This window comes from Cyclopterus lumpus, chromosome 11, assembly GCF_009769545.1.
Source record: "Cyclopterus lumpus isolate fCycLum1 chromosome 11, fCycLum1.pri, whole genome shotgun sequence".
In the NCBI taxonomy this organism is placed as follows: domain Eukaryota; kingdom Metazoa; phylum Chordata; class Actinopteri; order Perciformes; family Cyclopteridae; genus Cyclopterus; species Cyclopterus lumpus.
The window spans coordinates 16,398,350-16,425,709 of record NC_046976.1 but is presented as its reverse complement, the minus strand read 5'-3'; the positions used below and the strand labels follow the sequence as shown (position 1 = coordinate 16,425,709).

General features: G+C 41.1%; 2 protein-coding genes across 3 annotated transcripts; one reads left to right on the top strand and one right to left on the bottom strand.

Annotated features, from left to right (window-relative positions):
• Positions 1 to 16,377: 16,377 nt before the first annotated feature.
• On the bottom strand, positions 16,378 to 19,755 carry oxsm (3-oxoacyl-ACP synthase, mitochondrial). Its single transcript, XM_034544496.1, has 2 exons — positions 18,337 to 19,755; positions 16,378 to 17,353 (listed from the first exon to the last, which is right to left on the bottom strand). The coding sequence occupies exons 1-2, from the start codon at positions 19,326 to 19,328 to the stop codon at positions 16,951 to 16,953; spliced, it is 1,395 nt and encodes a 464-aa protein (XP_034400387.1). The 5' UTR covers positions 19,329 to 19,755; the 3' UTR covers positions 16,378 to 16,950.
• Positions 19,724 to 27,355, top strand: ngly1 (N-glycanase 1). 2 transcript variants are annotated; one of them, XM_034544495.1, is made up of 12 exons: positions 19,724 to 19,954; positions 20,488 to 20,602; positions 20,740 to 20,973; positions 21,314 to 21,476; positions 21,587 to 21,806; positions 22,060 to 22,181; positions 23,149 to 23,294; positions 23,858 to 23,962; positions 24,066 to 24,251; positions 25,019 to 25,204; positions 26,339 to 26,516; positions 26,608 to 27,355. In XM_034544495.1, exons 1-12 carry the CDS (start codon positions 19,854 to 19,856, stop codon positions 26,799 to 26,801), a joined length of 1,950 nt encoding a protein of 649 aa, XP_034400386.1. In that variant the 5' UTR covers positions 19,724 to 19,853; the 3' UTR covers positions 26,802 to 27,355. The 2 variants fall into 2 exon arrangements, with proteins under 2 accessions (XP_034400386.1, XP_034400385.1); XM_034544494.1 differs by having other exon boundaries at positions 23,858 to 23,968; positions 26,608 to 27,351.
• The last annotated feature ends 5 nt before the right edge of the window (positions 27,356 to 27,360 follow it).

Below are 27,360 nucleotides of genomic sequence, written 5' to 3'. Positions count from 1 at the left end.
GGGTGTAACCCAAAGATATTCCCTTAGACTGGAGGTGTAACTGGCAATAAGCCACGAACCAACCTCCACAATGCGGGATTGTAATTATCTGTAAACTCATATCTCATCTTCATGGACTACTTTATTGCCTTGACACAAGACCAGTAAAGAAAAGTATTACAAGATTTATAAAGAAACAGGTTGAATATCCTGTGAACAATTTGATTTGGCTGGCATAATATATACTCAAACGAGGATTTTAAGACCTGTTTCTAAAAGTATTTAAAAGCAAATTTCACTCCTTTGTATGAAATAAATAGTGCTTTTATAAGTTAACTATTTGTAACAGTCACATGATTACAAAAATTCTGAGGTGCACGATCCAAGCATCGCGACGAGTATAAACGACACTTTATTAGTGACTTCCCTCTTTATGCTAAGCTAGGCTAACGACTACCTCCCTCCCGCTCTGTACTCAACACACAGACATGAGACTGAGATTGATCACTTAATCTCACCCTTGGGAAAAAAATAAGCAAATAATCGTATTTCCTTAAAATGTGGAACAATTCTTTAAACTGTAACGCAACACCAGATTTAAAAGTAGTGATTCACTCTGGTTAAATGTTTTCATTTTCAGCGATAAATACAAGTGGAGCCTGAACTTCATCTGCACCTGTGCACAAATACAGTTGTAAACACACACAAATAATTGTGACTGAAGCTCTGAACTATTCGGTACAGCCCGGTGACAATAAGCTTACTTAACACTTTAAGTTTTGTTTTGAAATATATATATTTTTTATATTATACAAGTTCGTTTCACACCGTCGTGGTTTCCAGCTGAAAGAAAGCTAAAATATTTGTCATACAAAAGAATCCATCAAAGCAACACAATAATTTATAGGAATATACCAATGTAATAATAGTTGCATCTGATTGAGCTCTCTGGGGGCAGTGATATTATTATTATTATCAACAATTTATTTTTTTCTGCCAGCTGTTTGCATTTGGCTGCTGCGTCGATGTGTGTTGTTGTTTTTTGCCTGATTATGAGTTGGACTTCTTTGTATTTGTTATCCTATTTGTCTGACGGCCGAGCACAGATGGAGAGATAACTTATTTACCAGCTGGTTTCTAACGTTGTCCTTTATGGTGGTCGGACAGCTACTCCGGGTTTATCAGAGCTCTTTGTTGTTGTAGCTGAAACACACGGCGACTCCTTTCCTCTCTTATTTTACTAGCTGCCGTTTGCCAGTAGGAAACTTTGAGATGTTAATTATCATCTTCATTCACACTTTCAAAAGCTTCCGACACAACGGTTAGACAACGTAATGAAAGAAGTTTCCACTGGGGCCCGGTGACGGAAAATATGATCAATAATGATGAAGCTCATTATATAAATTCTGGGGCGTAGTGAGGAAATATGGACATAGTATTAGCGACAAGCCCTCCCACTCCCATTATTACATCTACAATATGAAAATCTGTCCTCCTCACAAACATTTACTATCAATCACTGCGCTCAAATTGGAATTATGGCCCCTTGATTCCACTAATCAGCTCAGTTTTCATCAGCAGTTTTCCAAAATATGTCTTGGGAGGACAGTTTTGTTCAAGATTTCAAATGAACATAAACATATGAAACACTTCAGGGACAAATGAAAACATTTGTTATCAGAGTCAAACACGTGACACTGACATTCAATGTTGAGACTTTGTTGTTAGTGTTATTTTGCACTGTATAAATTATTGTTCTACTTAATACTTCACCCACAACATTATCATTTGTAGATCACTCACACCGCGTGACCTTGAATACTTGAAGACTTTTTTTCTGTTCTTTTCATAGTCTTTGTTTCCTCCTCGTCTGACACAGAAACACACAGCGGGTTATGAGAAGGTAAAATAACATATAAAGTGCAATGTAATAGAAATGTAAATACACAATCTTATTCCCTCCAACTTCTTACCCTGAATTCTGAGGTAAATAAACTCATTTTGATCAACAGTGGAAGATGAAAATGTAACTTTATTACTCAAACAGCAGCCCAAATATTCTATAAAATATATAACTCACCATAATCCACTAACTAGCTTTCCTGGAGCCTCTAACTGGATCCATAGATGCAGTCAGGATAATTTTGAATGCAGGACTTGCAGGTAATAAACCATTTTTTGTTAAAGCCCCAGTCTGAAATATTTGAGATGACTTAAGGGCCTTTTAATATTTATTCAGCTACATGTAATTTACACAGTGTCTTGATGCACAACACGTTTTACTACAAACCCCATTGCTATTAATTGAGTTTTGCAGATGTAAATGCAGGTGAGAAAACCTTCAACAGGATTATATTGTTTACGTGTTATGTTCAACAATCTGAGTGTATAGACAATAGATGGATGGCTTCGCTTAAGGGACAAAAAAATAAAGCTGTTACACAATTGCCTCATGTCCATTAGCACATAAACACAATTAGATAAAGAATTTCTTCAAGTGCATATGAGCGCCATAAACGGAGTCACACTTTTCTTCAGTTGCTTACTGCTTTAGGGGTCGGCTGTAACTCATGGGGATGAGTGGTTGTCCCGTAACCACAAGGTAGCCGGTTCGATCCCCGCTCTCCCCCATTGTCGAGGTGTCCTTGAGCAAGACGCTGAACCCCCAGTTGCTCCCCGGGGGCGCTTCACTGCTCCTTAATAACTAAGGATGGGTCCAATACAGAGAAGAATTTCCCCCACGGGGATCAATAAAAGTGTACATTTCTTTTTCTTTCTTTCTTACACCATCACATGTTGAAAACAAGGAAATAGTATCTTCTATATATTGGATTGGACATCAATACACAGTAGATAAGTGCTTGATTAGTCATTATTTAGGCTGCAAAATCCTCACACTCATCGGTTGAAATAAAGTCTATTCATAGTGGAAAAGAAAACCCTTGATTATAAAAAAAAAAATATGCTCGCCTATCTTTTCTAATTTCTTTTCTATTTTTTTCGTAGATATCAAGATGTTCTGTTCCTCGTTTTGAAGATACCGATGAAGTTATGAGCCATGGCTCGTTAGTTTGGCTGCTCCCTGCAGTGCACGGACGTACCGAAGGGCAGTCGATAGTAATGGTATCGTGATCGATGGCGACTACGGGCGTTCTGGGTTTGGGTAATGTAAATGAATAAGCGTCAGGCGTTTTGCATTGTATCGATTGAAGACACGTGGCTCAGTGTTTTGAGGAACGCTCCCATCTGTGCGTTGTGAGGAGCGTCTGTTGAATCCCTGACGGCTCGAGGAGGCCGGCCTAAACATCCACCCCTACAGCTTCACCCACGTCTCACGGATATCAACGCTGTCAAAAGGCCATTTTAAAGAAAAGTGGGACGACCTTGTCTCGCCTTTTGTCATCCAAAACTCGACGCCAAAGAAGACGATAATTCACAGGAGCACGATGCGTGAGAAAAGTGCATTCGACAATCCTCCATCACCTCATGAGGTCTTTCCCCTCCATATATACAAGAAAGAGCAGATGGTGGAGGCCTCTAATCCGTCCTGCTACTCTTCTGCAATCTGTCAGTCGAGGGATCCACGGAGAAGATGTTTCTCGGTGATTTCCCAGACACAGCGTGCCATGCAGAAGCTATTAGCCGATGCAGACTGATCTACAGCTGCTCACGGGGAAAGATTATTCTGTGGTCGGGTTTGTCGTGTTTAAAGACGAATGGGTAGGAAGGACGAATATACATGTGCGAAAGTGAGCATGACAACGCCTCGTCCACAGCTGTGACAAACAGATGGCAATATTTACCTTTGCTTTACCTTCTTGATATGGTTCAAACATTAATCTGACAAGTGACATTAAATATCCTAACTACCATCTGTTTCCAGAGGAGAGATATTGATTACGTTTGAAGCCGATGTGGTAGAGTTTTCCTATTTGTAAATCATTTTTGAGACATTAACATATTAACATGAACAAGCCTTTACACAACGATTAGACGCCGTGTGATGCCAGACACCACGGGCGTAGATTTGGGTCAGGACGGTATGGAAGGTGTCAATCTTCCATCACATTGAGTTACCAGTAGGGTTTGGCAGTTTTGTGTGTTTCCTGTAAGAATGACCCAACAAAAATGTGTCGGATAACTAACCTGAGGAACCCTGAGTTTCTCTGTGATACAACTGAGAACTTAAAGCAGCTGGTATTTAAAAAAAAGTATGGATTAAAAAAAGAAAAGGTTCTGCGATCAAAGCAGACACATGTGACAGTAACGTAATGTGTCTTACATTATCAGCAACCCTCCAATTTGGGGATCATGCACACACAAATATTGATTGTCTTGCAAAAATGTTTTTAAAAAACCCGCGTTTAATCCAAAGTTAAAACCTAAATATATTTCACAAAACTGTTCCTTGCTCCTACAGTCATCGGTATTTAGATTGTTACATTGATGCTGAATATAAAAAAATACATAAAACTGGTATTGAATTCACACATTTGAGTATAAAAATGATTTGGTGGGAAAAGTGTTGTGATGTTTATGCCACAAACCACAAACAGAGCTGCAGGTTTCAGTGCAGATGGTTCAAGGTGTGAACAGCTAATAACCCTGAATAAAGTTGAAACAGTAAGAAAAATGTATTAATGAATGAGTAGCTTTCATTTCTTTACAATTATAACCAAGCTGTCACAAGTGCTGCACTATGCACCTTTAGATACTGTCATGCATATGTAATGTATGTGATAATAATGTGGAGAGCAACACCGAGGGCTTCTCCGATGACTCTTCTTTTTCTTCTAACCAGGCTGGAGAGACTCATCACATTATGCAAAGAGATTGCTGCAGTCCTTGACTGTAATTGTGCACGGCAAAATATTCTCTTTTGGAAGATAATTACGAGGACCACGGCAGAATGCAGTACAGAACCAACTCCTTTCAACTGGCTAATTATAGTACATACGGTTGCTTTATAATGACTGATAATCACCAAACATGATTATAGCTTGTAATAAGCTCATGTCAATGTCATTGGGATTGCAATCGCCACTGTGATGATAAACAAAACGGTGTTGGATGCATCAAATTTGCAAGGAAAAAGAATGAAGCAGATGCAATTATGTGACTTTTTAGTTTGAGACGTTAAAGGTTCAGAGAACGTGTTCGTATTTACTGGGTGCAGACATACTGTATCTTTTTATATACATTTCAATAGCGACGCTCTGCTTGCTGAGGGAGAAGGTCGGAGGTATGCAGCTATTGATTCTGTAATTGTGGTGATGCGAGGTGGTGCCGTTCAGATGAAGAGCAAAATAATGTGTTGTGTACAAATATAGTTAAGACGTACAAGTCGCTGCAGAAGCAACGTTTAACCCCCGTGTCACGGACACGTTCCACACAGGCTGCCCTTTTGTAAATGAAGCACTGAGCGAAGCAACTCGCTGGGAACCAGTCGAGATACGGGGTTGAAGGTGAACTGGTTTGTGGCGCTTTGTCCGATTTTTTAAGTCCATTCTGAAACGGAAGCTAGTAGCATTAATGCTAATCAAGAGAAAACACAAAGGCGTCTCCACAGGTGGAGAGAAAATTAACTGTGCGTGTCCAACATTTTGGATTATCATTAAAAGCACTCGTAAAAAAAAAAAAAAAAAACTCATTACAGATTTAAGAAGGTATTATTGATTGGTCACACAAGATTAGGAAAAGAGACTCACCCGATTGATTATCTTTGTCTCTCTGAAAACGTTTAAACGAGTCATAACGTGATGCATTTTCCATTTAAAGTAATCAGTCTGCAGCTGCACTGACACCGAACGCGGACATTTACATTTACATTTGTCGCTTGCTTTGGTGAGAAAAATGCACGAAAAATGAGGGGTTCGTATGAAATCCCTCATTTTTCGTGCATTTTTTCGTTGCACGAGGATGAGTTGAAGTTGAACTGGATCAAGAGGAGGCCGAGGTGGGCCTTTCACGGCATCCAGCGATTCTAATCAACGTTTTCTTTCCTGCGGGTTGTTCTCCTGCAGGGACCACAAGACAACTAGCATCCTGTGGCTAACATTAGCCGTGCCGTGTTGGAAGTAGAGCCTTTACTTACCTTCAGTGGGGAATTCACCCTGGAGACGCACCATAAAGCCCTTCGCTGGCTGGAGAGAGTAGAGGACAGAAATGGGAGAACATAGAAATCCACAAACATAGTTTGATGTTGCATTTTTGACATTATTTTCTAGACGGGGTGCGCACATTTAGTTTATTTTCTGTTTATTTCCTATTCTGAGTCGATTCCACCGTCAAAAGACGTGACTGAACAGTGCACGAAAACGTAACAAGTGACCGGCTTTCTGCAGAAATCAACGGGAAACCTTGTTTCTGTCATCCATGTAGAGGAACTCGATTTCCTCAGCTAGATTCCTGCTGGAGAAGGCAGATTGCACTGCCGTGCCTGTTCTCTGATCAGCTTTTCACACGTATGCATGTGCAAAACAAAGAGTAACAGTGCAGCGGTGGTTGAAAGGGGAGATTCTTACACAGTGCCCTGCGCTCTCCTATTTATTTAATGTTGTCTTTATTTACATTAAGAGGTCTCATTGAGAGTGAGATCTCTTTCGTTATGAGCAGCTTCATGCACAAACTTCTTTCTTTCAACCACTGTTCCTACATGAAACATGATTATCCCAGGGACAAGACCAAATACAGTATTTTGTTCTTTTGGGGTGACCTGTCACTTTAATTGTCAGAGCTGTAATCTTGAGACTCAACTGAGACTTCACACAGCTCGCTCTGGAGACACACAAGACTTTTCCCATATGTACTCCCTAACACCTGGAAACACACTCGATGTGTCAAAACGGTGGAGGTCACCTTTAAGTGCAAGTAAATGTACTGAATGTTAAGTGCCTACAACTGGCCTGTGGAGGATACCGAACACCTGCCTGCAGAACGTGGGGATATGGGGGGGAGATCTCTTTGCTTTGTGTGTATTTCAGTTCATTTAGCTTAAAGTTTAGTTAATATTGATTTAGTAACAAACTGTCTACCGAGTGTTTTTATTTGTAGCTACTTGGTTTCGTCCTCATTAGCTGAAATGGTTTGACCCCTCATGTGTCTTCTGTTCGGTCGCTTTGTGTAAGTGTAATCTTTTTGTAAAAGATGTTTTGAGCCCAATGATTCTCATGATGGTATGTATGATAGTGATTTCTAAATATGTACATTTTAAAATTTGAACAGATCTGTTACTGAACGACAACAACACTACAGTTCATTCAACTACACGCAGTCGAAAAAAGATATCCGCCTCGCGCTTCCCAGAAAGGTGTCTCTCTCTTCGAGTGAAGTGCTGCGTCTTCAGCATCGGAGCCCTCACACCCTCCGGCACTCAAGACGCCGAAGGTGATGTCACACGAGACGTTTTAAAGTGTGCGAGGGTTTCGCGGGGGGGGGGGGGTGCCTCGCTGCCGTTAAAACTAACTCAGTTCCGTTCGCCCCTGCTCAGTCCAGCTCGTTTTTGGGGGCCGGTGTGAAAGCTGTCGATCAAAACCCCGGTTTGAGTTGTGCAGTTGGTTTGAGGTCTGAAAGCAAATGAAAAGCAAAGTTGCATGCTGAACAACGATGAGCCGACTCTATATTGACTTTGCAGCGTGCTGCTTCTTTTGTTTGTTCCATTTCCTGTTTGTTTCTTAACTTCTGTAGCAAATACAAGTAGAACGTCTTCTGATCCATTCTGATCCATTCACACAGCCTGCTGGGGACACGCATCCTCATCCACAGACGCACAGCACTGGGATCAGCTGCATATGATGTATTAATAACTTAATAGCCTAGGCTATTAAGTTATTAACATTGTCGAATAAAAACACAAATGCCAACACGGTCACGGGGTCACAGTAAGTATTGAAGCTAACATCATATGCAGCTGATCCCAGTGCTGTGCAGCGTCGTAGTCCAGACAACATAAACCGAGACCAGACAAGGACTTTGAAGGGTGGGACTAGTGGAAGTCCCACACTGATATCCGCACAGTTCTTAATCCGCATTGGAAATAAAATCCAGAGTCATCTTTGTCTGAGACGATGCAGTGGGATTTTGAGACGAGTCTTTCAAAAAGTGGGACAGAGACCGAAGCCAATCTTGAGTAGCACAACACTGAAAGACAGCGTCTGGTTTTCTTAGAGCCTTCCTCGTGAGCTTTCATGTATTTATGATTTCAAGCATTCGGAGGGACGCAGATATGTGATTTCGGCTCCTATTGATTCATAAAAGCAGAAATATATTGCTAAAAACACAGCTTTGTCAATATGTTTTTTTTTCTTTTACACCATAGTGTGAATGTATAATCAGTCTTTTCACACAGAGCCTAAAAAAATGGCAGTCGCTGTGCACCTTTCATATTCCATTGAATTGATGTGAATTTACATTAATGCCTTTGGTGAAGTTAGTGTTCCTGTCTGTTGAAAGTTCTGTGATGGGTTTACATTAAAAAAAATTACACAAATAATTACAGAGGTAGAGTCAGTTATTAGCTTTGTGAAGAGATTATAAGCATTTGTCTTTGTTAAAGAAGCTGGCTGATTATGCCGTACGCGTGTCAATTAACAATCTCTTCTCCAATACTTCCAACATTTAATTTAAAACAAGAGCCATAGAGAGTACGAGAGAGACAGCGGCTCAATAAAACCTTTGTCTGCATTCTCCTTCAAGGAGAAGCTGATGCAACACCATAGAACCGCCATCCTCCACCTACGCACTGACCCCGTGTTATGATGTGACACTCAGGAACCCACAGAACTATGGAACGACTCTTTGGAACGATTAAAAATTATCCATATGAATTGGATATTTGTTGTTTTGTTATGTCTTTGTGCTTTGACAATATTGTTGTTGCAACATCCATGTCAATAAAGCATATTGAATTGAATTGAGAGAGAGAGACAGAGAGAAAGAGAGAGACAGAAAGAGAGAGAGATGGGAGTGGAGCAGAGAAGCAAATTAATGTGTTGACCAGAAAACCTGAAATAGTTCTTTCTCTCATCGCAGCGAATGAAGTCATTGTGATAACTGAGTTTTAAATTCCTCTCTGATGAATCCTGTGTCATATGTATAATTCTCATAGTTTGATAAAACGATAGCGTTTGGGTGCTACCCATAAGTCAAATGGGCCTTCTTGGATCGTATTTCATCCCATAACCATTATCTATATGAACACACACACACATTCCCCTTCTATCTGTGAAACACAATGCTGCTTTTGGGTCTGAACACTCAGTTTGTCTTCCCACAAACCAGAATCGAGCAGATGTCAGCGGGACGAGGGCGAGATGCGTTTGATTCTTGGGGGAAAAGGTCAGCAGTGTGAAGTACATGTGGCTGCTAATGAATGAACAGGAACATCGTTCCCAAACCTTTCTGTGAGTGTGACCCTCAACTCGTAACGCATTGGCAACAGCACGTCATTTTTTTAAAACCCGAAACATATTTTCATGTAACATGATTTTGTTCTCGGTAACCCTCGTCCTTGAAACACATTTAATATACAAGGCATCATTTACTATCAGAACAACCACAAAACAACAACAAAAAAGCATCAGTGTCTCCTTCAAAATGACAGTCAAAGCTGGTTAAACCCACTGTGTGATACTTTAAACTAGAAGCCATGGCAAACATGATCTCAATAAATATATCCAGCCATTAAAAATGCATAGGTTTTTAGAATTTTTAAAAAAATATTTGGGTTTTATATTATTTTAAATGTTAGATGGGATTTATTTATTGCAAAGTATTGGTGATATGTAGTTTGTGTTGAATAATATTTGTATGTGCAACGGTCCAATAAAAAGTTGGAACAAAATGAACATGCAGAACTGGGTGCTTTTGACTCAAAAGAAGCACTGATTACGCAATGATAGGAAGTCATTGGGACCAGATTCATCTGAAGGGGGAGCCCATTAGTAGGATTCAAGTTAATCATCTCATGACCCCTCACACGACTCCTAGAGAACCACGGCTTTAACTAATAGGAACATATAAACTCAATTGCACTGTAATGTGTTTACAGAGAGCCGTACTGCAACATCCAGAGTCAAGTTGATTTATCCAATAAAAATATCCCAGCATTTCATAATTTAACACAAGGCAAAACATTGGCCCTGTATAATGACCACAGCAGAGGAATGAAGAGAGAGAGAGAGGTGATAGAGAGAGACAGGTGAGAGAAAGAATGAGAGGAGAGAGAGAGAGAGGTGAGAGAGAGAGAGGTGAGAGAGAGAGGTGAGAGCGAGAGGTGAGAGGGAGAGAGAGAAGGAGAGAGAGGTGAAAGAGATATAGAGAAAGAACGAGAGCGAGAGGGAGGGGAGACAGGGCGAGAGAGAGGGAGGGAAGGATAGAGAGAGCTAGAGGGGAGATAAAGTGGGGGAGAGAGAGCGGAGAGGTAGAGAGGTAGAGGTAGAGAGAGAGAGAGAGAGAGAGGTCTAATTTTAGAACCTGGTGATAAGCGGTGCTCCATGTGGGACAGGGTGATATCAAAGGGAATGCATGCTGACTCTGTTGCCATGGCGATCATAATTCAGCTTGGATGTCTCCTTAATTAGGAGGCAGGAAAAGAAAAAAAAGAAACAAAAAGAGGAGAAGGAGGAATAACGTGAACGAAAGTCATGATTACAGCAACAGGAATCAATAGTTCCCACCCAGCCGAGGCACTATTGACATGAAGTGGACCGGGGACACTGAGCTCTCTCCACTGCGGTCAAGCCAGCCTCCACTTCGAAAAACACAGTCAAGTCAGCCGGCACGGTTTTTTTCAGTACACGTATATACTAGGCATTACGGTACGAGCGTGTAAAACTGACTTCAAAATAAGAGCAAACTTCCGGTGAACGTGATACGATGAAATACGCCTTTAAATACAGATACAGTAATAGATTAAACTAATCATGAATGAATGATGAATAGAAAACAATAGGAAGGTAACTCTTCCAATATTGGGACATTTTGATTTTGAATTTCAAAATAAAAGATATAGAAAATCCCATTCATGAGCAAACGTATCTCTAATTTCGGACTAGATTTAGAAGAAAATGGTGCATAGTTAAAAGCTAATTTCACTTCTGATTCATAGTAGACCATCTCAGGATGTCCCTCAGAGACAATCAGGACATTCTGATGTTTCATTTCAAGATGAGAGCCTGTCAAAATCTCCTTTCTGCGCTTACTTAAATTCAGTTCACGAGACCATTTATGGCTAACTTTAGATAATATTTAAAAAGGAATGACCCATAGTTATGAAATCATTCCACTTCTGATGCATAGTAGACCATCTCAGGATGTCCATCAGAGACAATCAGGACATTCTGATGTTTCATTTCAAGATGAGAGCCTGTCAAAATCTCCTTTCTGCGCTTACTTAAATTCAGTTCACGAGACCATTTATGGCTAACTTTAGATAATATTTAAAAAGGAATGACCCATAGTTATGAAATCATTCCACTTCTGATGCATAGTAGACCATCTCAGGATGTCCATCAGAGACAATCAGGACATTCTGATGTTTCATTTCAAGATGAGAGCCTGTCAAAATCTCCTTTCTGCGCTTACTTAAATTCAGTTCACGAGACCATTTATGGCTAACTTTAGATAATATTTAAAAAGGAATGACCCATAGTTATGAAATCATTCCACTTCTGATGCATAGTAGACTATCTCAGGATGTCCCTCAGAAACAATCAGGACATTCTGATGTTTCATTTCAAGATGAGAGTCTGTCAAAATCTCCTTTCTGCGCTTACTTAAATTCAGTTCACGAGACCATTTATGGCTAACTTTAGATAATATTTAAAAAGGAATGACCCATAGTTATGAAATCATTCCACTTCTGATGCATAGTAGACCATCTCAGGATGTCCCTCAGAGACAATCAGGACATTCTGATGTTTCATTTCAAGATGGGAGCCTGTCAAAATCTCCTTTCTGAGCTGACTTCAAATAAGTTCACGAGACCATTTATGGCTAACTTTAGATAATATTTAAAAAGGAATGGCCCATAGTTATGAACTCATTCCACTTTTGATGCATAGTAGACCATCTCAGCCTGTCAAAATCTCCTTTCTGAGCTGACTTCAAATAAGTTCATGAGGCAATTTATGTATCTTATTTCTGACATGGTGTCATCCTTATCGCCCTACTTAACCTTCTTCTTTGGAAACAGCAGCACCCACCACGCACAAACCAAGACTGGACTCAACGGGCAGAGGAGGATTCCTTCGAAGGGTGCAAAACATTGTGCATATAGACTTTCTGAAACCCTTTTCCGTGGTTAGACATCTGAACCATCCGTGGGTAAAAAGCTCTATCCATTGACTTGAATTATTATTATGAATAAGTGTATGTTCATTAAAATAAATAAATACTTAAGACATTTAAGATTTTTCACATTTCGTGTTTTTTTTCCAATGAAATTCAAAAGTTTGATTTCCTTCCACATAGACCAACTCAAGTTGTCTCTTTCTTGAGCTAATTTAAAAACCATGCAAGTCAATTTACCTCTAATTTCAGATAAGATTTGAAAGGAAATTAGGGTAAATTACTATATAATTTCACTTCAGATTATGTTTTTTACCAAACAAAGGGACTCACCCATTAGATGGCTATACCACATTTGAACTTGATGGTGTAATTTCTTTTTTCGGGGTTCTAAAATATTTCCCACATGTGTTCTCATTTTTTTTTATACTACGTAATTAATCTATTTTCTCTTTTATTTATTAATCTATTTGAAACTCAAATGTATATGTCATAGTGTCAAGTTGTTTTTTTCTTAGAATTTTCTTTATATATTTTATTCGATTAAATAGTAATATTTATATTCAATTCAATTGTTTTCAATTATCAATGTGCTGTTTTCTTTAAATCTCAATCTGAAATTAGACATAACTTGCTTCGTGAATTTATTTGAAGTCAGCTCAGAAAGGAGATTTTGACAGGCTCTCATTTTAAAATGAAACTTCAGAATGTCCTGATTGTCTCTGATGGGCATCCTGAGATGGTCTACTATACATCAGAAGTGGAATGAGTTCATAACTATGGGCCATTCCTTTTTAAATATTATCTAAAGTTAGGCATAAATGGTCTTGTGAACTTATTTGAAGTCAGCTCAGAAAGGAGATTTTGACAGGCTCTCATCTTGAAATGAAACATCAGAATGTCCTGATTGTCTCCGAGGGACATCCTGAGATGGTCTACTATGCATCAGAAGTGGAATGATTTCATAACTATGGGTCATTCCTTTTTAAATATTATCTAAAGTTAGCCATAAATGGTCTCGTGAACTGAATTTACATCCTGAGATGGTCTACTATGAATCAGAAGTGAAATTAGTTTTTAACTATGCACCATTTTCTTCTAAATCTAGTCCGAAATTAGAGATACGTTTGTTCATGAATGGGATTTTCTATATCTTTTATTTTGAAATTCAAAATCAAAATGTCCCAATATTGGAAGAGTTACCTTCCTATTGTTTTCTATTCATCATTCATAAAATTCATGATTAGTTTAATCTATTACTGTATCTGTATTTAAAGGCGTATTTCATCGTATCACGTTCACCGGAAGTTTGCTCTTATTTTGAAGTCAGTTTTACACGCTCGTACCGTAATGCCTAGTATATACGTGTACTGAAAAAAACCGTGCGGGCTGACTTGACTGTGTTTTTCGAAGTGGAGGCTGGCTTGACCGCAGTCTCTCTCCGGGGAGACGCATCATCATCACGGCTGCTGCTACATCCTCATCCTCCGATCTGAGCGTGCGAGGGGGGGCGGGGGGGGGGGAGGGGCATATACGTGTATTCCATTAATGCAACAAATCAATCGTGCGTGTTAAGCTCTCGCCGCAACGACGCAGAGTAACAAACTGTTGAATAACACCGACTCACGTCAGGGGGAAAAACAACAACAACAAAAACAGAGATTGATGCCCGAGTCCCGAGGCCAAAATATATCCCCCGTGAAAGATGCCGGGCTTTCCTTTCTAACGCGGGAGGGGGAGAAAGAAAAAATCATTCATCTATGTCAGATTATTTCAAATTAAGAAAATTGATGAATAATTGATTCATTCATTAGCTGGATGTGACTTCCAGGAGGAGTTAATAAAACGTAATCTCTAAAAATGGGTCTGGAACGACATTCCCCAGCACAGTGATTCATCATCCGGGTCCGGCTTTTTTACATCGTGCCACTAAATTCCCGTCGGGACGGTGCAAATTACTCACCGAGCGAAATGTCACCGAGCATGGCCACGGACAGATCGGGAGTGGCCACGTGCACTACACACGGGGCAGCGTGAGCACATTGAAGGTATATTTCATGTTTAAGGAGCTAGATTAGAATAAATACATGGCATTATTTATACTCTCCATCATCTATGTTTATTTCATCACCTTGCAGCTGCAGGATCTTAAAATGCCGATTTTAGTTAGTTTGTTTGTCCAAATCCGGATATTTCCACTACCAGCCTGATGTTCGGATGGATATTCATGATCCCCATAAGATGAATCATGAGGATTTGGTGACCCTTTGTCCTTTACCGTATAGTCAACTATTTCCCAGGCTCAAAACACACTTGTTTCCATAACTTTGTTAAACTACTTGTTGCGTGTTGCAGGGTTTTTGGCTGTGGACATTCATGGTACCCAGAGGATGAATCTAATGTTTCTTCAAGCACCCCCATTGAGCCCAAAATATCATCTCTTACACGAGAAAGATTGAATTTAGAACATCAACAGTCCCCAGAGGGAATAAACAATATCAACTGACATAATCACGGGCGGATTGTGACGCAATGGGCAAGACACACAGACTTTAGTTTAGCGGTTCTTTGTTGTTGCTTCGTGTCTCTTTGTTGTCGTTATGTGTCTTTTAAAAAAAAAGTTTGTCCCTTTTTGTAGTTATTTTGTGTGTCTTGAAATGACCACGACCTCTTCAAGGCTTATCACAACGTAAATGTTAAGTTGAGGCACCAAAAGCATTTGGTTAGGTTTATGAAGAAAAAAAATATGCTTGGGCTTAAAATGAATACGTAAAATAAAATGCATGCATTTGCAATAATGTCACACTATTCCTGCAACACTCGAGAACAATAAACTGGTCTTTTGTGTAGCCTGGAGACACTAATGAGGCTTTAGTCGTGTTTAATGTCTGCCCACTAATAATATCCTAAAACCATTTTCTCTCCTATACTCTCAGTGGTTTGTGGATGAGGAAGGGTTGGTAGGATGAACATGTTTGGGTTAATTGTTTATGAATTGTGTAATAAATAGTGAAGTAGGCTTCTTCCGTCTCCATTTTACACATTTTATTTACATTATTTTCTATATTGTTTGTTAGAATTTGTATATTAAGAGTTTGCTATTAGTTTAATGATCCTTTTATTTGTTATTTCGGTTTGTACTTATTTGTTCCATGTTCGAAAATAATAAAATGAAATAAAAATACATAAAATGTAAGATTTGTCTTGTATTATATGACTTACTCACTCTCACTCTCAACCATGGTCCCTCCTCCCTATTATATGTGTCGCAGAGGATGCCAGACACTAACGATGTGTTTCTTGTCCCTTATAAAAGGAGCAGAACCATCTTTGAATGAGGGTATCCCTCAGGGGACTGTTTCCACCATTTCTTACATTCAACCCTGACATAACGGTACTATTTAACCTCTTTTTACCCTCTGCTCTGGGGATCTCCTGCTGTTTTCACATGTTGTGAATCGCAAAATGGAAATAAAAAAAGTGGACAAATTCAAAAGGACAACCACACAGAGGTCTTGGTTTTGAAAGTGCCTTCGTACGTGATGACTAAAAGGCACTACTGTTGGATCCCGCCTCCATTAGGATGCTATTAAACACACCTACAGCACCACTTATTTCCTAATTGCAACAAATTGTTGAGGCGTCTGGGTTCCCGTTTAAAGAAAACACAGATTGGCTATAGGAAGCTAACAAGAGGCAATTATCACGTATTATCTTCTTAGTAATATTTACATAAACCTCTTCAATTTGATTATTTCCTCTCAAATCTACTCTAATGGATCTAAAAGCCTTCTGTGCCTCTCTCTTGCTGCTTGAAAACACGTTGATATTATATAAAACACTGATATTATATAAAAGCTCTAAAGGTCGAGCGCCTCGGAGGAAGACCTCAGTTTGGCTGCTTGTAAAAAGGTGATGTTTGTTTTTCTGTTGCACTAAAAGTGTCGACTGAACCTCTAAAACGCTGCATGTTTTGGAAATGTCCCTGAACGCAACATGCATGACTTGCTGTGAAACGACGCCACCTGCTGGAATAAAGAGAGCGTCTGCTGAGTGAAAGACTTTATTCTAGGTCCAGTGGTGAAATGCTCATTTTGAACAGAATTTAACGAAGCTGTTGGGACTGGATCACAATTATGAGTAGTGCTACATTTACTAAAGTGCACAAGTGCTATTATTAGGTACTTTTGTTTGCTATACAGGCTACTTCTACTCCACTGGGAAATAATTAACTTTTTACTTCACCACAGCTATAATTACTAGTTTTTTTTTCAGATTAAGATTATACATGAAAAAGACATAGTTTAAGATATTAAGTTAAGTTATTAAATTATCAACCTTTTCGGCTTGTGCCGTTATAAAACAAAAAATAAATGAGCAACTATTTCTATTTTGAAAAACAAAATAATAGAAGTAGTTTCCAGCTTTGCTTTGTTTGATTCAATTGTAAATTGAACATTGTTAGACTGTTGTTCAGACAGAGGGAGACATTTGAAAATGTCACCTTCAGCTTGAGGAAATTACAACGAGCATTTTTTAAAACTATCCCTTTAATAATTTATAATACACACCAAGTCTGCATCTCCGTTGGAGCCTGGCTCTACGGCACCAACTAGTAGTACTTTCTGCTGAAAACGTATTCAGTGAGTGAAACTCTATGACACCGGTTGAAGAACTGTGTCATCAGACGCTGGTGAGACACAGTGAGGCGTTGGTGCCGCCAAATCCGAACGAGTTTGTGAGGGCGACCCTGCGGCCCTGAACGTGCCACGGCTGCGCTGTGAGGGGGACATAGTTCAGGTTGAAGTCCGGCTCGGTCCGGTCCAGGTTGAGAGTCGGGGGCAGGACCCCGTGGTAGCAGGCCAAAGCGGTGAACGCGGCCTCCAGGGCCCCCGCGGCCCCGAGCAGATGTCCGGTTGCCCCCTTGGTGGAAGAGACCGCCAGGTTCTCCGCTGCATGCCGGAAGAGCCTCTTGATGGCGGCATTTTCGGCCGCGTCGCCCAAAGGCGTAGACGTGGCGTGAGCGTTCACGTACGTCACGTCTGCCGGTGAGACGCCGGCATCTCTGAGGGCTGCAGACATGCATCTGTAGAGACAAGGGGTCACGGTTGAACTCAGATGTGGCGCTCTAAACTCTTTCCCTCTGAACCTCAGACCACCTGCGTCACTCACCACAAAACAGCACTTGAAACTAATGCATTTAAAGCTTGTGAAGTATGTTTTTTTGTTTTTTTTACTGTACATTTGTATTGCTTCTATTGTTTCTGTTTATACCATGTGCATTGAGTACCTTTTAAAAGCACTGTACAAATAAAATGTATTATTAAACTGTTCTAACACAGTTCGGAAGATGATTTTAACATTAACTTTCTCTTCCACATAAGTTAGACTAACATGAGCGTTTATTTATAACCGTTCTGCTTGTGTTTCTTTCAGCAATGATTCCCCTCCTCCCAGATCTCAGAAATCAGGGCAGCACTAATTAATAATTTATTTGTAAAAAGCTGTGAATGAAATAACTGTGTGTAATGTGAAAGCCATCACTTTAATACAACCCAAGTGTGCAGTTCCTCTGAGCTCTACTGAACGATCTTAGCCTGTTTCAGGTCATCTCCTTGGTGATCAGGCCGGCAGACTTCGCTCTCACAAACCTCGCTGCAGCAGGCAGCTGAAAAACTCTGACAAACCCACTGTACGCTTTGTACCTCCACAAATATGTGGAATGTTATGGAATAAATCGCAACCGGTGCTTACTGAAACACAGTTTGGACTGGCAGTAACAGGGTGTATTGTTGCAGCCAGGCTTATTTTATGCAATTGGAAAAGCCTGCATACAGTGGAGCTCACAGTGGCTCCATTTGAAAATGTGGCTGCAACGGTCAATAATAAAGTATAACCAGCCAAATCTGGTATGTTTTTGTGAGATACATTAAGAATGCAACATCTCTTGGGGTACTATAGTTGATTGTAAAAAATTACACTAGAGGTGTGGCTTAATACAATTGAAAATATTAAATGCAAGCACAAAAGGTTGTCTCTTGCGTGCTTGAACAAACTACAAAGAGTCACCTGAAGGCTCCATCTCCATCTGCAGTGGGTGCAGTGATGTGGCTGGCATCGCCGGAGAGTCCGTAACCCAGGATCTCTGCGTAGATCCTGGCTCCTCTTCCCACTGCGTGGTCCAGCTCCTCCAGGAGGAGCACCGCCGCTCCCTCGCCCATCACGAAGCCCTCTCGCTCAGGGTGAAAGGGCCGTGACGCCTGCGCGGGGTCGTCATTCCATTTGGTGGCGAGGGCGCGCGCCCTGGCGAAGCCGGCGACTGACAGGGGCCCCACGCAGGATTCTGTCCCCCCTGTGACCATAGCATCTGCATCCCCGTGGGCAATGAACCTGGCGGCATCGCCGATGGCGTGTGCGCCCGTGGTGCACGCTGTGGACACAGCGTGGTTGGGACCCTTCAGTTTGTGTCTGATACTTATGTGTCCAGCAGCCATGTTGACAAGGATGCGAGGCACGAAGAAGGGACTGACTTTTTTGTAGCCCTTTTCTCGGAAGGCAAAGGAGGTGCGAGCGATTTCCTCCAATGACACCATGCCCATGCCAACAGCCACCCCAGTGTTGACTTGCTCCTCCGTGGTTTTGGGGTGCCAACCTGAGTCCTCCAGGGCCAACTGAGCAGCTCCAAGGGCCATCACAGTGGCCGGAGACATGCTGCTAATCTCCCCACGAGAGGCAAACCTCTCCTCCTTAAACTGGCCCTGGTCATCTCCTCTGGGCACCAGTGCCGCCACTTTACAGGGAACAGACGCGTACTCCTCTGAGTGAAGAGCGACAACCCCACTGTGGCCTTTGATGAGGCGGTCCCAAGTAAGTGCAGTCCCTGTGCCCAGAGGACACACTAACCCTATGCCAGTGATAACAACCCTCCTTTTGTGCTTCCCAGAGCTGCAGTGTCTGGAGTCTCGGTTGGGACCAACACAGACGGTCTTCTGAAGAAGTGCCCGTATGTTCTGTGGTCTCAGATGGAGATTAGTCCAACAGGACAGTGATAGAGCAGCCATGCTGCTGCAGCTGTCAAGTGTTCACACAGCTTGCTTGTAGCTTTGGGGGAATGCCCTCTTAATAACAGAGGACTAAATGTACTATCAAAGTTGAAATGTCCTCCAGACTATTTCACTTGTAGTGTGTTACTTACCCGGACGAGCACCGCTTCAAAGTTAGCTGACAATTCTTAATACATTCATAAAGCGAGGAAGTCCAGCCTTGTAGCCATTCTTAGGTAGTATTCATGAACGCCGGATTCGTTTAACACGTACATATCAAATACAAAATATATAATCAAACCAATAGAGAGGAAATACACATAGTTGTGTGTTATGAAACACAATTATGTTAAAACACACGTAACGTCATTTTTGATTCTTTAAAGTTGCAAACATGTAATCAGGCGTCGACGGGTCAGCTAAACATAGGACCCAAAACACGCATTAACCAAAAATTGTTACTTTAGCTTTAAAGCTAGCCCTCATCCTCGAAAGGGAAAGGACTTTCTTTTCTTTTTTTTAGTTAGTTCATGAAACACCAGCATGGCTTTGTCCCCGGCAGTGACAACGCTGTGTGAAAATGCAAATGAAGTCTTTCTGGACGTTGCGAAGTTGTTACTTACATACGCGGATAACATTTTGAGGTAAGGTTAAGGTTGTTAACTTAACGCAATACATCAGCGGTGTGTTGAGGTTTGATGCGCTGCCTTAATTCCTGTATATTACACATGAAGTAAGATATTTAATATCGTGTCAACGGCAGCCTGCTCGCCGGTAAAGACAATTTAGCTGTACCGTTAATTTAGCCAAGTCATATGCCGTGTTTGCAGTTCACACGCACCGTCCAACCAAACCCTGTCTAAAAATCATGCTTTCTTTTTGTTTTTTGTACTTGTGTGTCAGCTCACGCCCTTGCATTTAAAAATATTCACACAACTTAAGTATCAGTCGCCAGGGTGTTCGTGGGTAGTTCGTCATACGAGTGACTCACCAGAGAGATGTATTTTAAATATCTATATATTTACCTATAACTCCACTAACATTGTCACTGGGAGCTGCGCTGTGGGCTGGTTTAACATTAAATGTCTCAAGTAAAGTTGTCACATGTTTCTCGAGTGTAATTGTAATTCCACGTAAGAACAGCACTACTTCCTCATATGTTGTCACCTTCCGACAGGTATCCCAATGAGGAAAAGTACAGGTCGATCCGCATAGGCAATCCTACATTCTCCACCAAGCTGTTGCCCATCAAAGGTGCTGTGGAATGTCTATTTGAGATGGGATTTGAGGAGGTAATGAGTACCCGCCATGTGGCTACTGTTGCATGTTAAAGCCAGTGCGCCACCTGCTTCATTGCCTGTTGGTCTATTTGCTCATCTCTCATTGGACCAACTGAATACATTTGATGACTTCTTGCACCTCTTTTCAGGCTGAAACCCACCTGGTGTTCCCCAGGTCTGCATCCGTGGAACAGCTGAAGCTCATCAGGGACTCCATAGCAGCAGAGAGTGATCAGAGACTGCGTGGAGAACAGCCTGTCCAAACTACTGCTCAGGTCGTTGCACCCTCGGCCTCAGCCTCACCCTCCTCCTCAGTACCGGAGAGCTCCGCTGCTGCCTCCAGCCAGCCAGTTACACCACCATCATCACAGCCTTCCTCCTTGGTAAAGATGTGCTCTTCCCTGTTTTAAAGTGTGTGAAGCTGTAATATTGTTGTAGCAGAGTCACAATGAGGCTAAATACACCTCATCTTACTTTGTTCTATTTTAATGGCCACAAATAATTTGGACATCTAAACATAATAATCTGAATCCCTATTTAATGCCAGTTTTCAGATAAGGAAGGTGGCATCCACATTGCTTTTAGAGCATGCTGTAGCCCTGGTTTGTGTTTTTAGGGAATTCTTAATGCTTTGGCCCTCTTCATTATAAATACCGTTTTAAGATATTGGGGTGTAGGTTGTTGCAGTTCTATAATCTGGATGTGTTCTTGTCTTTCCATCAGGAAAACAGTATGAGCTTTTTTCTGACTCTCCAGTCAAACTTCCAACACGTGATGCTTTATGAAAATCCTGAGCTGCAGCAGAAAGCCAGAAGCCACATCCCTCACCAGCAGCTGTCCTATGCTGCTGAACACAAGCTGAAAGAGGCGAAAGAAGCTGATCCAGGTGAAGTCTCCATAGTCACTATTGTATGTTTGGATCGTACTGTATGCAAATAAAGACGTGCATTAAACAGGGATTCAAAGGGACCCTCTGACTTGCTTTCCTATTTGCAGAATGTAAACTTGGAATAGAAGACTTCCTGGTGCTGGAGTTGCTCAGATGGTTCAAACAGGACTTCTTCTCCTGGGTGGACTGTCTGCCCTGCAGCCAATGCAAAGGCCCGACCCACAATGCCCTGCCCCTCAGTGCCACCCCTGATGACATCCGCTGGGGAGCCCAGCGAGTGGAGAACCACTACTGCCAGAACTGCCAGCTCTCCACCAGATTCCCGAGGTGTGTGTGTGTGTGTGTGATTAGCTCTTACTTCTCCAAAAAAGGAATTTCAGATTTTGAGGTAATATAAAAAAATAGGATTAATTTGCAGAAAGAGGAAACAGGTTTTCACTGGTTGTTCATTTAATCAATCTCAAACTTTAATTTTACATTTTTCATGCAAACGGTCATACAAAGTATGAATGAAGTTGACCACAAAACACAGAATAATGAATGCTTTAATTGCTTGTTTTCTATCTGTTGTTATTACCAGGTACAACAATCCTGAGAAGCTCCTTGAAACCAGGAGGGGGCGCTGCGGAGAGTGGGCTAACTGTTTCACATTGTGCTGCAGAGCCCTTGGCCTTGAGGCCAGATATATCTGGGACAGCACGGGTAAGTCCATGAGATTTGGCTCATAGGAACTTTATTCATCCCGATGGAAATCTTTGCATCTCTGATTACTGATCCCTGATGGAGAAAAGCAGTTTACTTGATCTATTAGAAGGAAATGTTAACAACATGTCGTGAATACCAGTCAGCATTTTGGATTCAAAAGAAAGTCTCAACTCGAGATCCACATATAGCTTCTTCTTGAGCTTTCACCCACATCTTATGGGATTCTTCAGCAAAGTAAGTTTGCTCCGTTGACACTTAGTTGTCTCAGTTATTGCGTTAATCTTTAATTGATCAATCAGCAGAAAATTATTCCACAATTTAATTGATCAATCGTTTTGAGTAGTTTTCAAAAAACTAAATAATCTCTGGTTCTGGCATCTCAAAGGTGAATATTTTCCTTTGTCTTTTATGATATTCAACTGGATTTGCCGGGCGACTATGGGTCAGTGGTTAGCATGCCCGTCTTTCAATCAAGAGGTTGGCAGTTCAATCCCCGCCATAGTCGATGTGTCCTTGAGCAAGACACTTAACCCTGCATTGCTCCCCGTAGCTGTGTCCACGGTGTATAATGTAAAGTGTCTTTGAGTATCTTGAAAAGCACTATATAAATTAAATGGATTATTTATTATTATTATTATTATTATATCTTTAGGTGATCAATAATGAGTAAAGCCAGTTTACAAGCTAAATGGAAAACAATAGTTTCTGTTCGCAATGTCAATAATTAAATAACGCTGCCTTCAAGAATAGAATTATGTTAAACACTGAAACCATTTATTTTAAATAATTTAATGGTTAAGATATTGAATACTAATTGTTTTGCGCACTTGAGCATCATATATTAGGAACATGTTCATCACAAAATGTACTTTCTTACTTGCTCTGATGTTAGAACAAGTCATGCAGTGTATGAAGTGCATGAAAGGCTCCCTGTAAATCAGTGTGCTCCCCTCTGGTGTTTCAGACCATGTGTGGACAGAGATCTACTCGATGTCTCAGCGCCGCTGGCTGCACTGCGACTCGTGTGAGAACGGCTGTGATAATCCTCTCCTGTATGAGGTTGGCTGGGGGAAGAAACTGGCCTACGTTCTGGCTTTCTCGAAGGACCAGGTCAGACAAATGGACACTGCATATTATTAAAACTTCTACCACAACTGTTACTACTATTAGTTGTTAAATCATATAGCGCTATCAATCCAGTGTTATTTCCTCTTTAGATTTTTTACCTTTTTGTGATATTATTTCTGGTTGTTAGTTTGAAAACAACAAAAAGGCCACGTGAAAATTGAAGTAAAAGTATGTCCATTTTTTAAGGATAAATATGGTTACATTTATTTTATTTTTAGTCAATGAATCGCATTAAAAGATCCGAGGCAAAATGTGTTAGTTCATCCTAATACTTTCTGATTATTTTCTGGACTTGTTTTATTATGATTATGCCATGCTGGGGGTGGTAATTATACAATCCTACTCTATTCCTCTATGACGGTGTTTTCTTTCATAGATTGTTTTGGGTCATAAAAACACTGCAGTTGTTCTGGTGCTCGGTGTGAATAAAAATGTTCTCTTTCCATATCAATCGGCACTTCCTTTGGGCCAATAAGCAAAGAGTTGTGCACTCTTTACTGTAGTTTAGACCTGAATACGCTTCAGACCGTGTGTTTGTGATGCAGGTGGTTGACGTGACGTGGAGGTATTCCTGTAAACACCCAGAGGTTTTGACGAGAAGGACCAAAGTCCAGGAGGCCTGGCTGCTGCACACCATCACTGGACTCAATGTCTCCGTAAATCTCAACCCTTCAAACTCTACATGCACGTCCAATTGCCGTGTTGAGTCGGAATAAGTAAGTCAATCGCTTTCCATCTGCTCTGTTACTGCAGAGGCAGCAGTCCCTGAGTCCAGACAGGAAGAAGGAGCTCACAGAGCGGCTGCTCGTGGAGCTCGTGGAGTTTATTTCCCCCAAGAAACCAAAAGCAGGAGAGCTGGGCGGACGCAACTCTGGCTCTCTGGCCTGGAGGATGGCACGTGGAGAGACCAGCAAGGCTGATGCAGGGACTTCCACACAGGTACAGTTTGTTATATATGGTGCTATGATTGAGCTTACTCCACTCAGCATGTATCTAATGATTCTTTTCTTGATATTTATTTTTAATAAACATTTTATTTAGCCTCTGCCCATCGGCAACATGATATTTAATATAATGATGAACTCTATTCTTTTTTTTAATGGTCATTACAGATAAACAAAGTATTTTCCATTTTGTCCCAGTATTTAAAATCCTTAAATGAAAACTCCAGTTTATTACAACCTTGCTATTATTTTTGCAGCTCTGGACAACAGTTCTGTTGTTTCTGCAAAATCAGACACAATGTAAATGCACCGCCATGTTAATTTAATTAAATATTGCTGCGTTCACAGGAAATCAGGCAGGCTGTAGACAGCAAGCTGCATATAACTTTAGTCATTTTAAAACATTACAAAATGTCTGTGCTCCACGACAGACAACCAGCTGTAATATAGCTCCCTCACACCAAAGAAAGTCATTTCAGTTTGCAATAGAAAGCTGTGTTTTATTGCAACATGCATTACTAGAATATTAACATTAAATGGTTGACAAGCAAAAACAGGGTGAGGGGAAACCGTGCCGAGTTGTCTGTAACTAAGGAACTTTACTGTTTCTGTGGATTTGATGACTTTGAAAGCCATGTAATGTGATCTTGGCTACGACCAACAGTATATTTAGTATTTGAATAGCTTGATGTATCACAGCTGGACGTCTAATACAATCAGTATTTGACTAAAGTAGTGTGTGTGTTTTTTTTTTTTTCTCAGGCTACAGGTTATGTGTTCACTCCTACTGAGAAAGAGAAGAGTGACCGGTTGCTGCATGTGCGCTACAGTGCCACCAAAGACCAGTACTGTCGCGTGTCCAACAACTCTGAGGTCATTCAGAGCTGGGATCAGTGTGTGTGGAGTAAGGAGTCGGTCTTCAGGAAGGTGGAACAGGACTGGCAGATGGTACGCTTATTATTGCTGACTAGCAAACTTGTGTTTTTTTTTGTTGTATTCTATGGCTCAGGATGGGACGCATTGTTAATTCTATTGGGTTGTGATGTGAACACTTTACATTTAAACACTCAACATGAATCAAAGGATTTTATAATAATACCTTCATTATGCATCTTTGATTATCAATGTATAATAAGAGGGAATGTTAGATATTTACATTTGCATTGACTCCTAATTGGATCTAAACGGTCTGATGGCCTGAAGATAAAAGCTTACCTTCAGCTGAGAGGTTCTGCAGCTCCCACTTTTGCACCTTTAGCGACAGGAATGTGTGAACAACCTGTGTCGGGGCTGGAGTCTTAGATGAGGCTCTTTTATTGACCTGCAGAGATGGTAGAGGTGCCCTGATGATGCCCTCAGTGGTGCTTACCACTCTGCAGGCTTTTACGGTTCATGGCGATGCACTAAACACAGACCAGCTGAGGCTGATGGGAATGTTATTACATTTCGCATGTTACAGTATTTAACGATGTGCAAATGTATTGGACAAATAAAAAAATATTGACCAGGATTCATCCTTTGGGGACCATGAATGTCTGTACCAACTGGTGGAGCGACCAACCCACAGACTGGACTTTGCCATCCCGTGCGCCACTAAGGAGGTTTGTCCAACACGGAAAGTTGTTGAGGCACAGAAGAAGCATGTTAAACATAATGCAACACACAAACTAACTAGCAGTCCCCACCCTGAGTACTCTGGTTTGTGAAACTGGTCGAGACCCCTATTTGAACCATTAGAATGCTAATGGTCGACATTTGCATTTTTAAAGAAGTCGTAGTCATTGTTTGAGTTAATCGGAGCGTGTGAGAACCACGCCGAGACGAGTGGGAGTTTGTGTTTGGAGGAGGCGCCTTCAGTTTTTCACAGCACGAAACAAGCACTCTGATGCTGCGGTAGTTTTTATGTGATTTTTGAACATGGTTAGGATTAGAAATGTATCTTAACATGTAATAAAGATCTACAGTGATGTTAAATAATAAGGGACTGTAAGAAATGAGAATAAACTGTTTGCACTAGACTCACTTCTTTTTAGATCATGGCACAACAAAGGTGAGGTGACCAGATTGTATTTCTCTCTTTAGGTGTACATCGCTCGAACAGAAGGCTCCCCTGTGGGAAAAGTTTGCTGGAAGTTTGACTTTTCTCCGGCGGGAATGAAGATAAAGTCTTTCTCAATCATGGCCAGTAGCCAGACCTTCCACTCGGGGAAAGTCTGCTGGCTCTTGGAGGCGGGCCAGAGTACTACCGAGTTCTCTGGAGGTACGGTTGTGTAAAGGATGTATTTTTATTGAATACAATGTGTGACATGATCCCTCCTGATGATTTCCTCTCCCGTGTTTTGATCCCTCAGATGGGAAGATGCAGTCGGTCCAGAGTCTATCCGGCTCCTCGGAGTTCATTGTTGTAGCAGGACTCAGTGGCGGAGAGGAGGAGACGTCATGGCAGCACTCCCAGCTCTTCAGGCGAAGCTTGAAGGAGAAGGAGACGGAGACGGAGACGGAGGAGTCTTCATTTGAAATCCTCATCCATTTGGAAGATGCTTAAAAGTTTAAATAATGTTTCCAGTGTTGACTGCTTTGGCGAGTTCAGCGCTTAATTAACATTACTGGATGATAGTTTTGTATGATGACAAATCGGTGCAATATTTAAATGTGTGTCAGACCTCGGGGATGATTGAATAGACATGGCCTAAAAATGATAGATGAATGAAGACATGAATACTGTACCCATCGCAGAGTACAGGTGTGGTTGCATATTTTAAACATTCATTTGACTGATGGCCAAATAACCTTATCAGACAAGCAGTCTAAAATATACATGTGAAAGGGTTTTAAACATAAAAAGCCATAGCTTGTTTTTTTTGCACTGTAAATGTGTGTAATGTGTGATATCTGGAGACATTCCACACAGCAAACCCAGGCTGATGCCCTTGTCAGCTCAGGTTGCTCCACTTCGCCTGCTTGTGCTAATTCTTGTTGGTGCGTGTGTCATTTAATATTCGGCTACGGCATCTTTACACCGTGTTAATTAAGTGCTGGAAAGGGCAGAATGTGAGGAAATATATATGGTGGCACAGGATAATAAAGCTATTTCTTTTAGCCTG